The following is an 18,582-nucleotide window of genomic DNA, read 5'->3' as shown; positions in this document are numbered from 1 at the left end:
TAATTCATGGTGCAATAAAGTTTGGTCGGTCACGATTTTTGTGAGATGTAACGTCAAAGAAGTCAACATTTAATGGAAATCGGGATTACATCTATCCAGTGGGCTTCATGATAGACGAAAGCAGATTCATCAAGGTTACAAATAGTGAAGCATCAAGTGAAAAAAGTCAATTTGTCATTTGAAAAAAGGCTTCATGCACGCCGTGAATTTAAATTCCCCTCCCCCCATTACAATAAGCCGAATGAAAGCAACGACTCGTTGAATGATTTGAATTGCGAGAACATGTAGGCTGGTTTTCATCGTTTCGTTTTTATTCAGTATGGTGGCAGAGCCAGAGAAACCCCACAACAATCCAGAACAGAGCATGTTTTCAAAAGAATGCTTGCTCACCGATAGTGTCTACAAGCAGATGCGTCATGCCTACTCAGTTAGGCTGTCTTTTTTGTAATAGTGCAGAAAATTGGGGCTGTACTCCATTACCTATTTACCTAGATTTTAGTGGCCTCGCATATGTCATAGTAGTAAGTTTGGCGTACGTTTCAAATTGCTGCTGAAGGACTACACGTGAACCCACATTTTTACAGCTTTTGTCAAGGGTGATTTGTATACTGAAAGTTCTTTCAAACGAACATTTCACCTAGAGGAAACTACTGACAAGGTTGAAGAAAACTCTTCGACAGCCCACGACCGGTTTCGCCCTTCTTGGGGCTCATCAGGTAGGTGCAGTCCTCGAGTTTCCGTCCGTCAACCTTATGTTCTACTTGAACCCAAATTGGACTGTTTTCGAAAAACCAAACTGATTCGCAAATGAGTGCTTTCCTCTAGAACATTTCACCTCTCTAAGAACATCCAAGCAAAACATGTCCTTTATAAGGGACATCTATCGTTATATAATATCGTTATTATCCGTTTGGACCGACCACTCCACGAAAAGGTTAATTATGACCAAAAGTATGACGAGAGTTTGTTAGAAGCGTAAGCAGATGATTCGTGACAACGCACAGTGTCAATCTACTGATGACTGGTGCCCTATCCCATGCAAATACGAGTTAACCACACTGTTACTCAGCTGCTCGTGGCCGAACGAACTACCAGCGAGTTTTGCTCTTCCTAAAATTTTGTGACGCACACACTAGCGACGGTTCTCAGTCAGGACCGGACGCCTGTAGAATTCATTGCGGCCTTTCGGCACAGACTGACTTCGCTTGCAAGATAGAACCTAGGCTGAAATTTTGGACAAGTTTTAAAAACACTTTTTGACACTTCGTCTTGAAAGACTACCAGAGTGAAGTACGCAGAACTGATTTTCCTAGAAGGGCTACTTTTGTAAAAGTGGGTTTACGCTGATCGTTCTGGAACCGTTTCTTTTTCGAGGACTGTCCTGTAGAAGGGATTAAACCGCATCTCTAAAAGTGAGTTCACGGAAGAGTTCTATGAGAAAAACCTTTTAAAACCCATAGATTGATCAAGATATCTACGTAGTTAAAACATGACAGTATCACTTAAATGACGGTGTACGTTTGTGTAAGTCGTGTCTCATGCTCTTAACAACCGGTTTTTAAAATTGTCTACTTTTTTGCTAGCCCCTCGAATTCGCTGATGACCACTGGGCTGACCAGAAAGCGATCACTTTTGGTAGATACCTCTGGAATGAGTGACTGGACTGGTGCAGGGCAGATGAAAATAATGTTTTGAGGTCACGTCGGGAAACAAACTTGTCTGTACTGCGATGGCCTGAATGCGTACTTGTTGCTGAAATGTAACATATTCAGTGCGCGAGTTTTACTTCTTGCTCTTTCTTTGAGGAAATCTTTTTGTTTATCAGACAGCTAGGTTCATAACGATTGATGATAGCCTTTCTACAGCTCTGGATTTCAAACCGAATCTTACAAGACCTTACCGAAATCATTCTGTTCATGCGTGTGACTTCTTCCGGAGGTTGGGAAAAAGCGCATTAAATTTGACGTGTTGTAGGTTCATTAAAGCAGTCGCTTTGTAGACCGGCAACCGTTCAGAGAACACACTTCTGCTTGGCCTTTTTGATGCCTTTTCTCAAAGGAGCAACATTTACCTGGTCCCATTGATACCACTTAATAACATGTTGGTAAAACAACGTTGGTAAAAATTTCTGTGAACTCACTCGTGATTTTTTCAACAGACAGGTTTTGGTTGCGAGTTCAATTTTTGTGCCTGCCCAAGTCACTTTTCCATGTACTACAGATAGAACACCCCGGACCCTTGTGGATGTAATAACGTCTATTTCTGTTTTGAAAACATCGTTCAGCTGTAGCATCCTATCAGTGCCCAACTGCAATGCACCAGAAGGGAGCAAGAGGGCTGGGATACTGTCAGGTTGCCCAAGCCTAGACAGGGAAAGCTGAGAGGCAAGGGTTGGGTTCGAACCACGGACCTTCCGGTCAGTAAATTTGTAACCTAGTCAATGAGCCATCTGATCCCTTCTGTTTTGATAAAATAATAACATGTGTTACACCTCAACCTTAGGAGCTCACCGGATGTAGTTCACTGGATTGTCACCTGACCTGTTGGGTGAACCTATTAGTCTGTTGAAAACCGATAACTGAGTTACCTCCATCGGGGGGAGTAGTGGTAACCTCGCATGTCAGATGATCTGAGTTCGAGCCTGGGCAGAGCCAAGGATAGGTCTAATAGGCCCAATAATAGCGCAGCCCGACTCAATAGACCAATTATGGAAGGACGAAAGGAGGACTATACAAACGAAAGTAATGTGAATATGAACCCCGCAACCACCTACCACTAAAACTGTGCTCTTAGCCCCTGTGCTACTCTCTTTCGAGACAATACTCCTTCGCTAGAAAACTTCACACGGCTCTGTGCATGGTGACCAGCCAAACGAGCTGCCTTTCAGAATGTCTCCGAATGATCGATCTCCCACACAAGGTCGTAGGCTGCGTACTGACCAATAAACCTGTTACCACATACATGTGCTGGTCAGTAACACAACGATTCCGGATTCAGTATGTCGCAGTAAACCCAGTGCACACTGATAAGTTAACGCAAATCAATTCGACAGTCGGCGCGCCACTGTCACATGAGTAGCCTAACATTCATTTGGATCTCTACCTACTCAGATTGGCTCAGGACAGTGAGCTAAAACATGTACAAGAATAGCTACTCAACTGATTAATTTCAATGTTTACTTTGGACAGGTTGACGCTATGGAAGCATTCCTAGTGAGCGTGTCAGCCGAATTGTGAATAGAACGCAGTCCCTCCAGCGTGTGTAACAAATGAGAGCCGTCGGACATAATATTTTGGCTAAAATACTGTTCACGAACTTTGAAACTCCACTGTGCCTTTCACAAACATGGTAAAGGCAAGCACTACTGAGGAATCTAAGTACGCGTACCGATATCCACCAAGCAAAACAAGATAGCAGGCATGAGAGATCAACTCTGTGCCTTTCCACGAAGAATACATTGTACTGAGTAGATCTATTATAGAAGAGTTGAGGTATGAGCACCATGGCGAAACGTTCGTGTTTTTACTGGCCCAGCATTAAAACAACTAGCTAATCCTGACTGCTGTTCGGATAGACTCAGTCATCTAAAAGAAGAAACATACTTTGCTTGCAAAAATCGGAAGCACCTTTCAACAGCTTGGTCATTCCAACGCTCCACAGGTGGCCTAATTGCAGACGATTATAAGGAATCGAAATTGAGTTTCCTACTTTTATGATCAGTGCTCCATATAATAAGCTGAAAGAACTCTTTTTACCTCTCTCTGACCATACCAGGAAAACGTGTTCTGAACTCGGCTGGGACATACAGATAGAATAGTTGAACTCAATCAAGCTTTGCCCTGGAACAACACACTCCGCGGATATCGGTAACGGCCGGACATTTGGCCTGTAGACGTAGGAAGGCCAGTCGTTCCTTCGAAGTTTGTCTCAAAACTTAAAAATTGATTCTTCTAACGAATGTGATTGCGGTTGGATAAAACATGTTGTGAGCTTGATTAGTGTTTAGACCTTGGAAGATGAGTCTCGTCATTCTAGCTTGATGTTCTGTGATGGTCAGACCATCGTTTACTCGTAATAACTTCACTATTCCGTACAAGACAAGTTAGTTGAGAACAATATTTAATCATCTTTTTTGTTTAGAATATCTGTACAGGCTTACCTTCCACTCATGATCCGGAATAATGATTTCAATGAGCGTTTTGCTAACTTGTCCCATCAAGGAGTCGGAGGAGGTTGGGGATAAGAAACTATCAACGGAATATTGGTAAGTCAGTTGGGGATCCGGATCTTCAGAGAGTAGGCCCATGCTTTTGACAGTTGACAAAAACGATTAGATTAAGGCAAGGTTGCAGGCGGTACGGTTTCAACTGGATCGAACCGGTGGAAAGTCTTGGGGCGACATGGAGTTCACGGTCTCCAGAGCGATTCACTGAGTTAGTTGTGATTCATCCGTTAGACTGCAAAAGACTGAGGGGATAGTGAACAGTACGGTAAAACCCTCTTTGTCATTTGAATTTTTATCGAAAAAAATATTATAGTAAATGCTGGAATGTGGAACGGAATAAAGGAGCGTGCTTTCGGTAGGGAACAGACTGGCCTTTGTGGACCACTTTTAAACTGTCACCTGGCTTATCTAAGTAGCTGTCCAACTTGCATAGGCTCAGCAAATGATCAACAAACCTGTTTGATTCACCATGAGACGTGTCGAACACAACCACTTTCTGGAGTCATTGAGATGGAATAATTCTTAACCGTTACAAAATGGATATAACACCCTTTCTTTGTCCATTTCTCAGTAAGCACAACCCCCGTCAGTGAACATTTCTGATAAAGCGTAAGCAATAAGCGTTTTGGTTTCGTCTGAAAAATCAGACGATTTAATATGGCTTGGCAGGACAGGATTCCGTATCATGGTGACACTCAGCAACACTCAGTTTAGCAATCGTTCGTGCTGACCCTCCTAACTATAATGTCCACCGCCCCATTTCGTCAAAAGTGTGAGAGCAAGCTGAAGTCTTCCCACTTTCAGTGGAACTCGAGCTGATAGAATTGGAGCTTCGATCAACCAAAAGTGGACCCCCGAAACAGATCAGAACCGTATCTGTCAGATCCCCAGAAACACAAATAAATTAGAACTAGCCACAAAGACAGGTGACTGGCGATAAAGGAACAACTGTATTGCCTGCAAAAAAAAGCCCACAAGTAAGGGTTATGTAGTCGAAATTCAGCGAAATCAACATCCAGTCCTGCAAGAATTGCCAAATTCATTTATACCAAAGGCACGTGACTGAAGCGTGTTTGGAATGTAGAGCAAAATATTTCGCAGGAAAATATGACAAACGGAGTCCGAGGTTATTTGTGCGCACACACACACACACACACACGCGAAAAGCGGATAATACGCTTCTTATGCTCCATCTGGTCAGAACTAAGCACCACCGAAGTCATCACTTTCTGGAGTCATTGAGATGGAATAATTCTTAACCGTTACAAAATGGATATAACACCCTTTCTTTGTCCATTTCTCAGTAAGCACAACCCCCGTCAGTGAACATTTCTGATAAAGCGTAAGCAATAAGCGTTTTGGTTTCGTCTGAAAAATCAGACGATTTAATATGGCTTGGCAGGACAGGATTCCGTATCATGGTGACACTCAGCAACACTCAGTTTAGCAATCGTTCGTGCTGACCCTCCTAACTATAATGTCCACCGCCCCATTTCGTCAAAAGTGTGAGAGCAAGCTGAAGTCTTCCCACTTTCAGTGGAACTCGAGCTGATAGAATTGGAGCTTCGATCAACCAAAAGTGGACCCCCGAAACAGATCAGAACCGTATCTGTCAGATCCCCAGAAACACAAATAAATTAGAACTAGCCACAAAGACAGGTGACTGGCGATAAAGGAACAACTGTATTGCCTGCAAAAAAAAGCCCACAAGTAAGGGTTATGTAGTCGAAATTCAGCGAAATCAACATCCAGTCCTGCAAGAATTGCCAAATTCATTTATACCAAAGGCACGTGACTGAAGCGTGTTTGGAATGTAGAGCAAAATATTTCGCAGGAAAATATGACAAACGGAGTCCGAGGTTATTTGTGCACACACACACACACACACACACACACAAATACTGTCATATTTATTCGAACAAACAAAATCTACTTTGTCGTTCTCTGTGATCGACCCGATATTTACGTACATATCGTATGCCTGGTGACGCATGCCCTGTAATCAATCGTAGTCAATCACATCAAATTTCTGGGTCAGAGGGGAACGATTCAAAAACTTTGCCTACACAGACGTTATAAATTAGAGAACTACTACGCTGCTGGTTTGATATGAATGCAGTCCTATTTACTGGACCAGAGAGCCGAGTGCCTTCGTAATCGTTGAGGCCATTAAGCAATGTGCTACTCAAAATTCGAACGTATGCAATGTTGGTAATCCTGATAAAGTTATGTGGCGATCTCAATCGTGGATGATAAACTCAGTTCCAAGAACGAGAGCAAGCAAACATGGTCAAAAGAAAGAGCGGGGCTTCAAAAGAGAAACTCCCAAAAGTCGACCATTAAAAATACGTTTTGAATACTCATTTAGAGTGCTACCACTCGTCTTAAGTGAGTTAACCTAATATCAATCAAGGTAATGTGACGAAACAGTAGATAGAAATGAATCTACAGTCGTTCTGGAAGAATCATTACGCATGGGTTGCTTCACTTCCGCTTTTACTCCCACCATGAAAGCGTAAGTTCAGGGAACAGAGGGAGGCTTTTTCCCCTCAGATGATGCCGTATTCACGTGCAGCTCCAATGAGACCACGGTTTCTGTGACCCACTCCCGTTGAGTTTAGTCTCACAGTCACAAATTCAAAAATGCATTTTAACGACTTTTATTTACTTCATCTATCTTTCGTGTTGTTCAGAAGGCATTTAGAAAGTTACACAACAATGGATCGTTAAAAGCAGGTGTTAGTTCACGTGACAAACCAGCAGTAGAGCCTTTTCTAACTTACAGTCAATAAAGGTGTTTGCCACAAGAATACAGGCTGTAGGCCAGAACTTATTCTAAGTTACAACTTATGAAAATTTGTTAACTGTAGGCACAACGGAACTCGTTGCTCCTGTGACAAATAGAGCAGAGTCACTATATGACACCCTTTTATATTGACAACCCCTCTAAGTAGATTGGCGATCTTTGAGTAAGTACATCCTAACGCTCCTATGAAACGAAACGGTTAGATAAAATAGCATGGATCGAAGAACTCGGTCGCTTTCCACCTGAGTTCCCTTTTAGTTCCAACCGCTGATAAGGAACCAGATTCGTTAGCCTCATACATCAATCAAGTACCTCCCGAGGGAGGTGTAAAGTCAACAACTTTTGCAGTCTGTTCTAAAATGAGTATATATGCGTATTCCTATATTTTCTTGAGGAATAAAACACATTCCAGACCCTCCTTGATGTCTGGTCCTTTATGAAAGGATTTTACACATGGTGAACACCTTTGTGATTTCACAAGGCAAGTGGTGTTTCTTTCTGTGTAAGTGTATGTCTTATCGAGTTACTGTAAATGCCAACTTTTGAGTTTCAAACACGCCCAAAACAAGAGGAAAAACGAAAAAGTTGCCACACAAAAATTACGTAACCTTTCTCTTTTTTACCGTGGAATGACAACACTCTTTAACGGTTTGGGTGAGAATGCTGAATTGAAGCACCCCTTTGGGACCACATGAAACGCTTGCTTTGGGTTTGCAGGCCAAGACACATCAATGTGCGTTTGTATGCGGTAAAATCTATTCTTATCACTTTCCTCAAGGGCTAAGGTACCAAAATTCGCCCCGTTCCTGGCATCAAATGTTTCCCACGTGGCATGGTATCTGCAGAATAAATATTGGCAGACATTCAAACGACTTCTATGGTTAAAGTTAGCGCCGCTGGCACAAATGTCGTGTTGGTCACGTGCTTGTATGGTGCCTAGTCAGGGGGCTGTGGCATAACTGAAGCTGTCATCAATGCATTAATAGACTGGCACAGAAGCAGTAAGTAACAGAAGTGGCCAATTAGTATATTCTATCCAGAACAACCAGTGGGCCTGGGTTTGTCTGAGGATGAAGATGGATATTCCATACTCTGTTTGAAGCAACGCCAGTAATGTGGCCATGGGGAGTATTCTCATCGTCAGCTGTTGTACAAGATTCATGACAGTGGTATGCTGTATGTACACACAAGCGACCTTCTGAGTCATTGTGTAAATCTTCAGTTTGGACTTTATACACTCACGGAGCATTTGTTGGGATGCCAGATAATCCATTTGTCTACAACGCTCGCTGTTCCATGTGGCTAACTGGGTGTGTATTCCACGATCCCCACTTTCAACTAGCTATTCTTAAGAAACCTTGGATAGTCTCTCCTATTTTGCCTAATTCCGAATCCCTGCTCCCAATAATGAGAATACCGCATGCCTCAACACTCTTATCTGGATGTTTGTCAGTTCATTTTTCATTACGCATACATACTGCAGACAGGCTTGAGGTTTTATTCCACTTTCAGCCAATCGATTTCAATCGAGCAACGATAACTTTGAAGGCGGAAATATAGGTGGTCCCATCATTTGGTTGAGATCACTTTTTGTTCCCACCAAACTGGAAAGTTTTAGAAAATAACGCTAGCGCGTAAGTTTCTTTTCCCATTCTGTTACGTTTAGGTGCGGGCGTCACCCTTGGTGATCATGAAGCGTATACGTCTGAATGCACAAAATACAATTCTGGTTTTTAGCCCCTTTACGATGAACCAATAGGGCGTGTGCATGTTCCTGTAATCACTATTGCGCCTGGCTGAACCACACCAAATAAGTAGTGTTAACGTCTTGTCAACGCCCTGGCATCAACGCTTCTGTCGTTGGTCAAAAATTTCGAACGACCATGGGAAGTGGAAGCCATTTTAGAAAACCAGGCGGGCTTTTATTTAAACTGGCTTGAAATTTATCCAGAATAAAGCTGTTGGGCTTGAACATGTTAAGGTAATGAAACAAAGTGTTTGAACTTGTGGAATGTCCTAGCTTCTAACTACAATAAACATGCGTCCATGTGGACATACAGTAGCAGGAATCCTTAGCAAAAAGAACCACGTGAACAATTTGCGGTTGGTTTTAGCGCACAGTTCACGTACCTGCGGAGTGTCTATAGAAGGTGAGGGATTTTTCAAACAAAATTCATACCACAGTAAACCGTCCATTTGGTCCCCCTACAAGGTCAAACGCCGCTTCCTGTAGTCAAACTAAGCGTGTTGTACTACAAAGGACTGATATCATCGGCCGTAGGAAATGTGCGCCCTTTCCAATGTCCTTCTTGCTTGGTTCGACTGATATCATAAGCCGTAGGAAATGTGTGCCCTTTCCAATGTCCTTCTTGCTTGGTTCATGGTAAAGATATGTAGTTTCCGATCCGTTCAACAGCACACTAACAAAGCGCTTTTAGATCAACTGCAAAACTCAGCGAGAACCAGTGGCATATTGTGAACGTTGATTTACGACCACGAAGTGAAACAGGGAGGCCTTTTTGTTCTGCTTCACTTGCTTCAGAGTACAAAACTCCGTTAGGTGCGTAAACTTGGAGTTTTGGACGTATTTCAGAAACGTCATTCACAGTTCCTCCAATCACCAGAAAAAGCACCTGAAGGAGAATGGGAGTGGCCAGTTGATCAGTAAGAAACGATTTTGCTGTATTTTTGTTGACGCTATGTATGCTGTTTCGAAGTTGATGTCCCAATCCCGAATGATATCGTGAGCACTCGGTTAAAACGGGTGTTAGGCTATTCTTCCTGTGGTTGACACCCACTGCTAGCAGCCTTTTTGAAAATGGGCAGTATAAAGATAAAAAGTTAACTAAGCCAAAAATGAGGAGTTTGGCCTCATCTTTAAAGAGTGAATGTGGGAGTTCCCAAAAATCAGCGTCTCAGTAACGATTAATTGAGCAGTCACCCGTGTATCTCTGAAGTCATATAGGGTTCTAAGTTTACTGTCCAGGGATGTATCGTGGGTCTGGAACTCGGCTGCGCAACCGTTGGTTGTCTGTCGTTGGAAACATCCATTAGGCGATTTTTAGGAATAAGCGAGTTGCTTTATTCACAAGGGCTCTGTTAAATGGAGGCCTTTTATATCTGCTGAGGGTATAATCTAGGATGGTCTTCGAGTATGCCTAGGATTTCTTACATCAGCAATCTCCTCATCTTTCTGGATATACCAAAACTCTCAAGCCGTGCTGGAATTCTTTCTCTGACGTCTGAAACTTCAACAAGTTGTGCTTCACTCTGTTTCACTCTCTGTCCGAATTCAGGGCCAATATACAGAGTTCTCGAGACACAATCGTCAGTTGTTGTCAGCTTCACCGATTCACATGCAAAACAGCAGGCGCTTTCACAGTTTCTGACGATAATTTCGAGTAAGTGTCCATACCAGAAGGCTCACTGCTCAACAAGGACCTCAGCATGTGGTTTTCTTTGGTTCGTTCCACATTAAGGTCTGAGAGCTTGTCAGAGGCTTGGCAAGTTGTGCGCATATTGCGCGCCCCCTGAAAAGCACAATTCAAAGGAACAAAAAACAAGCACATGAATTTAATCCACAGAGATGCAATTGGACAAAGGACGATCATTAACTGACCCACACCACTCAGAGCTGATGGCGATAAAGTCTATCTGTGATGGGAATCGGCTCGCATGTGATGCAGAACCATGTGGTTAGTGGACTTTGATTGTTCCTGGGTTTCGTACAACGTGGCAACAGCCTGTGGTTAGCACACAACCATAGCAGGCATGCGTCACAATTGCAGTTTAAAAAGGCCACCCTTTTCAGCCTCAGCATCGACAGATCTACGTACACACCAAGGTGCGCGGATGCTGTCTCCTCGTATGGCGACGAAACGTTTGCAAGTCAGTTACCGAGCCTCACGAACAAATCAACATCCACTTAACGAGAAGCCAGATCCAAGTACAGGTGCATTCGTATTTGTGATTACAGCTGTGCAACAATATATGGGATCCAAAATTTTCTCAATAAGGTATTAGTAAAAACTGCCTTTGAGGGCACCATAACAACAGTCTGTTAGATGTTGAGCAGACAAAATCTCTAACGGGCGTCGACAAAACAACCAAACAGAGATCGTCACTAACAAGCAACCATCCAGGCACTCATTTTTCAACTCAGCTGCTCGGAAGAATAGCAATCCTTGTAGAACCAGTTACGGTAACCTCTGGTTCTCGGCCAACATTGGAAAATCGACTGGAAGATTTAATAACCACGCTTGGGTCTTCAATCCTCAGTTCAGGTTACCGGCATGCACCAACGGAAAGCGAGTACACCATACATGTAAGAGAGGTATGTTACCTCAGACTGCACAAGACAACTACCACCAAATAAACTGGGCGTAAGGATTTGAAAAATGGTCTCACACCGTTGGCAACTGTTGTGGTGTATGTTGCATCTGAGTGAAATACGAGTTCTTATGAATGGACCCACATAGATGGTGATGACAACTGGTCAAAGTGAAAGGGAAGAACGAGAGCAGGATAAGCGCCATCAGCAGTCTGTATTCGCTTGCTTATCCTGCTGTTTGTGCCAAGTACGGCGACCCACCTAATGACCCTACGTGATTACCGATGTAACACGAGGTTGTTTTTGATTGTGCTACTCATGGTGCTAAGCGGGTTGGAATACTACTAAGACACCAAGACCCCAACAAAAGGATGATTAGTCTTATTAAACAAAGCCTTTGGCCAAAATGCTTAGTTGTAAGGCGGCGGTAGCTGGCCATGAACCGTCGCATTAAGCTACTACAATTGTTCCAACCCCAAACCTAGAAGAGAGAGACTGTGTCGGGAACGCTTATACCCAACAACAAACCTAGCGTGGCGATTTCTGTGAGCAACGCAGGTACGCATCCCACTTTAGTCAAATGAATGTACAATAGCAGTCACAACTTAGTAAAGATAAACGTTTTGTGATAAAACCGTTTCAAAGACTGCATACTCAACGGGAATCCAATTTTAACTATGAAATCAAGCACAAAACAACCTGTGAAAGTGGTCGTTTTGAATGTCCTTACGCAATTGTCCACTTTCTCATTATTCGCCGTGTGGATCAGATTGAAAGGCCCTGTACACTTGTATCCAAAATGTGATAACCTTTGTAGACTCAGTACCTAAAAATGAGTATAATGACTACAACAATTTTATATGTAGCTCACAGTAGTGGTAGCCACATCAAGTCATATCTGTGTGTCATCATCCTGATAGTGTTAACTAAGTTAAGACACTTTGAAACCAAGCTTTTGAATAAAGATAATTGCTCTGTTTAATTTGTGATTGGGGCTGCAAGTAAGAACAAATCTTCTGTATCAGAGGATAAGAACGACTATATGGTCATTTTCTACTAATATGCACAAGCATGGGTTGTTCTTCGGATTTTACGAAAAAGCCTAGTGGTCCCAGAGCAATCAAAATGTCGTTTCTTCTCTGATTTCGGCCAAATTTGGGGTAATTGTGACCAGTTGAACGCTACCCTAACACCTGTTAACGAAAAATACAAAAGTAAGAATCTAACAACTGACGACTTGTTGGTGTAAAAGGCGGAGACGAAAGTGATTGTATAACTTCTTCCGGAAAAGCGGGACACAAAATGTGTGCAATAAATGGAATTATCTGGGACATTTGAGTATCTAGGTTATTTCTTCAAATTTTTTTGAACTTTGCAGGGTGTCAAAGTAAGCTAGTATGTTTGGCATATTTGTCCGTGTTTTCTCCGGGAATTGTGTACGTGACCGCCGAGTGTGTGAATTCAAATACATCTCTGGCAAGTCGTACTCCATTGTCATTATGAATGCCATAGCAAACCGGAGACATGCTATAACTGATTAACAGTCTTCAAACGCATATTACTCGGGTTGTGTGATGTTTTCTATAACTTTTTAAAGTTCAGTGTAACCGAGTTGTGGTCCATGTCCCAAAACGCTAAATCGTTTTCTGTGTACAACAAACTGCTTGAAATTTTCAGCAGCATAGTGTATCAAGTTTTTACAAAGAATTTTGCTGGTGAAGTGTATTTTTTGTCAATTTACACTAGTTGGTAAAATTCCTCCTTTTGAACGTTTATATCAGTGTCATACCAACAAAAAAGCTGAGGGTCAAGTAACTTATCCTAAGACGCCCCACTTCATGGGGCGCATTAGGGGAAAAGGTTTGATTCTGTCAAACGAATAACCAGTCGGCCAGATTTAAATGTGCATATTTTATCAAACAAATACCTCCTTAATTTGCAGACGGGTTGAAAAAATGTTGCTAGGTTAGTCTTAAATCATTTTAAAGCTGGTTGAGGCTTATGCTCAGGTCTTACGTTATTTGGAAGAGCAGTTTTGTTGTGCTAGACCGTTTTTTTCAAGGTTTATGTGCAAATTCGTCAGGCGCGACAAAATCTTGGGAAGGAAACCAAGTTTTACCCCACAAAGTCTTGATTCTTCATCCCGAGAATATATGAGCTCATTTAGAGGAAAAATTCAAAATTGATCAGTTGCTGTCTTTTTACAGATGTCATTTACCGATCCCAGGAATCTGTTTAATCGATCACCGAGAAGCTACAACTGGAGGATGGTTTAATTTTGGACAGCTCGCTTTTGATGCTTTTAGGGTGCCGTGTCTAGTTTTCTAGATTTTCTGGCGCGAAAAAAACGGAAATGCTTGACGCCGGAAGCACCAAATTTGAGTTTCTGGTCAAGATACGCTGTGCGTTAGACTGACGTCAGTCAACTGTAACCCAGGCAGGACTCCACCTGCACAGCCTGTGCTGCGCGAATAATAAAAAGTTGTACTGTTCACTTGCTGATTTCTCGTGCCTGGATTGTGATCCCAAATGGGACCTTTCTAATGACACAACCTTATCCCTTTTTATGCGAAAGTCGCCCGCGGCATGATGGGTCTATTTGTCCTCCTGCATTAAAGGTTACCGTCTTTCACATGCCAGTGACATCTCTTCAAGAAAACTCTTTTGTCCCGGAGCAGTAGCTAATCATTGCTTCTACACAACCATGAATGGTGTGTTGTATTTTATTACTATACGCATATGTGTGGTACTAGTTGCATCCAAAGCTTTGATTATTACGCCAAAAGTTCATCCTAATATGCATATAAAGCTCTTGTTATCTTGTCTGCTGTAAAAATGAATTCAAGTATGTTGGCGTCTTACAGCATATGCTACCACGGAGGGCCATTAAGGCTCTTTGTACCTATCAGACGACATCTGTTTATGGTGTATCTTAACAAGGTGTATCTTAAAAAGGATACTTCGTTAAAGGTCGAAAAACATGAATTAGTGGCGATGATAAAAACCAGACATCAGGCAAAACGGTAGAGTATCAAGAAAACTTGGGCGCTATGTAATGCAATATACAGCGAATGGCCCGATAGAGTACACAACGTCTCAGGGTGAGTAATAAACCGTTTTTATGGGTACGTTAATGGGTTAAAATACTGAAAATAGTGTAAAGACAATTGTTTGCAGGCGAAATAGACTAATGGAAAGTGCAATTCGGTTGCTGATTTCAGAGCTGTTTGATTTTGTTAAAAGACCTCCCTGCGCATTTGATCTTTTGCTGAATTCGCTTTTAAGAAGCTCAGGTAAACAAACCAATCTCTCCTAAGGTAATGATGTTTTCAAGAGAAGTATGGACGAGTCTCACGTATGGGACCAAGTTAGTCAATAACTGTTATATCTGCTGATTCGTCAATCTGTGGTATCTGCTGCTGACCCGCTCCAACGCCTGGTTGCCGAGAAAAGAGGCTCACAGAAGGGAGCACAACTGCTATATTCCGAAAAAGCTAATGCGAGAGTGTGACTGCGTACTAGAGAGAGAGGCTCACGAAGGGAGCAAAAACACTATATTCCGAAAAAGCTAATGCGAGAGTGTGACTGCGTACTAGAGAGAGAATACAACGGTCTCAAGCTATTTATTGCAAGGACACTGTCTGAATTTGGTCCAATGCTGACGCACACGGTCTGGCTTTGGTACGAAGCTGTGACGTGCTGCATACTACGAGGGCGCTGTCTGACCTTGATCAACGCTGACTCGCACTGTCTGGGTTTGGTACAAGGCTGTGACGCGCTGCATGTTGAGGGGGTCTTAGCTGTCTGGTCAACATCTAGCGAAGCTGAGAGTCCCGGTAGATTTCGGGCATTCACTGGTTGCTTTCAGGAAGCTGACCTTCCTGATAGTAACCATTTGAAAATTCAAAGAATCTTGCTGAGAGGAAAGGAGTACTAAGTAGGGCCGCGATAGACATTCCATAACAGCGCCTGGCAAAAAGTGGAACTGATTGTAGTACTGTGAACTTTTATGTCACAGATGAGCGTCCGAGAGAAACTGTAAAATACCCGCTTTCCAGTAATTTACCAGTGAGCGTATCCCAATGAAATATTTTGCTAAATATTTGCATGTTTATGTTTAGTTTGCTAAAATAGAAACTTGTCTCCGCAGAAAAATTTGACGTTAAAAGTATCTTAGTCACCAATGAGTTACTCTTCACTATTTCAGCTTTCCTGCGGCAGTGCTTCATATCCAAGAGATGAAACAGACCATAGATCTCATGTTTATAACTTTATACACGCACGTCTCCTAAAGCATCTAAAAACACACAGGCGTCTTTTCCAAGTGCTAGAGAAACAGTTTTAAGGAAGGCTTGTTCACAAGTCACTGGGCGGCTTTGCAGCTCGGTAATCCCTTGTCTGAAAAGACATAAATAAGGATTCTTTGAACTAAACGGCAGCAAGTAGCCGAGTATTCCGCTTTCTTTAAATACATCTGCCTCACTTCATCACGAGAAATTGACCCAAAGTATATCTGTTCTCATTTGGATTATTCACTACACATTTAATCGCGTGTCACTAGTGTCAACTACAGAAAACCCCGCAGTCTGTTCGCTGAAAACCTCAATCGGTTTGTATGCATTCAGAGCTTAAGAAAAAGGTACCACACACTTGTAGCGTCCAAAAGAATAAATACACTAATGGAGGTCGGTCTAAAATCCTCTGGTAAGGAAAGGCATTGCATGATCTGTTTCACATAAAAATGTCAACTTTTCTTAGAAGACCTGTTATTAACTCAATTTTCATCTAAATATACCATAGCTTCATGTTCTTACTCGCTATTTCTAATATGTACGCTTATGTTAACCGGTGACGTACAACGGCGCGACTAAAAGTATCCCATAAAAATAACAGCGTGCGTCTCTAGCATTTCTTTTCATTTCACATAGTGAGTGAGTAAGATGGCTTTCAATTCAAGGTGTCCGAGTTGCTTCTGGGGCATAATTAAAATCGATTTTGGGTGATTCTACCCCTTTTTTACGCTAGCACTTTCTTTCTTTGACATGGGTCTTACAACGTTAAACTACACCCTTCCTCCCACTGACACCCACTCCAATCTTTGTCATTACTGCCTATAGCAAATTTTAGACAGCCATTTTAGAGTTACAACGGGGTTGTAGTTCTTTCATGCCTAAAATAGTCCTTCTATCTGGCTTACTTTTCATAGGAAAACAGGTGTTACAGCTCCTGGTCTAACAATGTTGACCTGCATTTTCACAGAACGTTTGCACAAATTATGGTTGATTATTTACGCATCCCATCTTTCAGTTTTGCGATAGGCTACTATGTCCCTTCAGGCTGCTCTTTCTTAACCTGGTAAATGCCATGAACCGCAGCTCAAAAGGGAAAAGACGCTCTGTGCACGGGAGCGCCATGGGCCCAGGCAGAGTTAGACGCGTCTCTGAGTGGATTCTAGAACTTGTGTGCAAACAGCAAACTTCACGTGGGAATTACAGACTTGACACCTTGCTGACAATATAGCGACAAGTAGTTTAATCATACCCTTGTTCAAAGTACCGAGTGTATGACTTGGACTCTTGAGCAGCTGCAGCGATTTACCGACATGGTATAGCGTTTCATCTGTATCTTTTTGCTGTCTGACTATTGTAGGGTGTGGTCTCAAATACTACGCCAGTTTCAGAACTGAAGTAACTAATTCAGCCGTGTTTTCAAGACTGCCGGGATGTGAAAAGATGCGGTATTCAGAGGTAGGAAGATCCTGACCCCCAAAAACTGACAGGGTGAAATTTTTGACGGTAGCCAAAGGACAAATTTTGTATCGTGTCAGCCTGGGTTGATTGGGCTGGCAAGTGTCAGAATTTAGTGGCACACTTGGTTAGGGTCTTGCACAACTTGGAAAATAGGCACGCAAGTATCTGACTGACAGCTCCATGTAGAGTTTGTTGCGGCAGTCTTTCTTCACGAGTAAACCATGGCTTTGAGGCGTGAACGGTATATTCAACGTGAGGTCTGTTGCACATTAAAATTACGCTCCTGATTGGGGCTAATTCAAATGGCCCGGGGGCTTAAAGTGACAGAACGAAGAGTTTGTTGGAATCGTTAGCCTCGTTAGAGTACTAAACGGCGTTTAATAAATGGTGCTGACTGTCGACTGCGGAATTGCCATCCCCAGTAATGGTTAGGAGTTTGTGTGTAAATAAGGTTTATGAGCGAAGTGTAAAATGGCGTGGTGAAAACACATGACACTTCTCAGCGAATGACAAGTAGTCCGTCTGTGATCAATTTTGAACCATTATTGAGCTCTCTACAACGAAAAATAGGTCTCCATTTTATATTCAGAGGTGGTGTATGTGGAGAGGTCACTGAAATGAAACGGGGGAACAAGAACTGATATTCACCGCCGTTGATGGGAAGAAATTTTCCAGCGGATTATCTGTATGGAGTGTGCCTATAAAGATGTGATTGTATAGTAATGCAGATGCTGGAATCATGCACTTCCGTTCATTACTTTATGCCAACAATGAAAAATGGCAAATCTCCCCAAAGTACTCTTTGAGCACCTGTCTATGAGGGTCACTAAGTCCAATTACCTCTGTATATGGAGATATGGAATGACGCACGAAATTTTAAAGCAGTTGTATAACTTACCTGGATTGCCGTGCGCCAGAAAATCCAACCACTCCGGGATCTGTAATGAGGGTGGCACTGAATTCAAGGGATATAATCCCAATAACCTTTTCTAAATCGGAGCTGTGAAGCGGCGAAAACGCAGACGTTGTTGTTCAGTATGGATTGGTATGTGACCTGGAACTCGATCGTGGAATCCCAATTTCATTTCATGGGCAGCTTTAAATTGGTGCTATTTACAAAATCCCTTCAATTTAGTAAGGTAAAACAACATGGAATTCAGTTTTTGCCAATATTTCTTTCTCATCTAATTCAATTGAGTTATTGGGCTAAATTGGAATTTCAGAACCAACAAGTAGCAAAAACTAGTCTGAGGATAGGCGACTGTTTTAGGAAGCCGAAAGTGATGGTTGCTGTGCACGACAAAGATAAAACTTACACAAAGCCTAAATAAAACTTAGATACATGTAAAACATATAGGTGCACGCTTTAGAACCAATCACACTCAAAGAGGCCCTTTAATGGCCTCCCCACTGTTCACTAACGTGCAAGTTAAGAAGCTATTCCAAGTTTCACCATACGTTTTTGAACCCA

General features: G+C 42.4%; 1 protein-coding gene across 1 annotated transcript in view; it reads right to left on the bottom strand.

Moving 5' to 3' along the window:
* T265_04969 (hypothetical protein) overlaps positions 1–18,207 on the bottom strand; it is a gene marked incomplete at both ends in the record, with an annotated part of 68,445 nt that extends 50,238 nt beyond the window's left edge. Inside the window, 2 exons of the mRNA XM_009169846.1 lie at positions 4,160–4,307; positions 18,010–18,207. Of these exons, the coding sequence (XP_009168110.1) occupies positions 4,160–4,306 (147 nt within the window). The remainder of the gene's footprint in view (positions 1–4,159; positions 4,308–18,009) is intronic.
* Positions 18,208–18,582: the final 375 nt, after the last annotated feature.

This window comes from Opisthorchis viverrini (genome assembly GCF_000715545.1).
Source record: "Opisthorchis viverrini unplaced genomic scaffold opera_v5_89, whole genome shotgun sequence".
NCBI lineage: Eukaryota > Metazoa > Platyhelminthes > Trematoda > Opisthorchiida > Opisthorchiidae > Opisthorchis > Opisthorchis viverrini.
The sequence above is the reverse complement of the archived record's forward strand: the minus strand, read 5'-3'. Positions and strand labels throughout refer to the sequence as shown.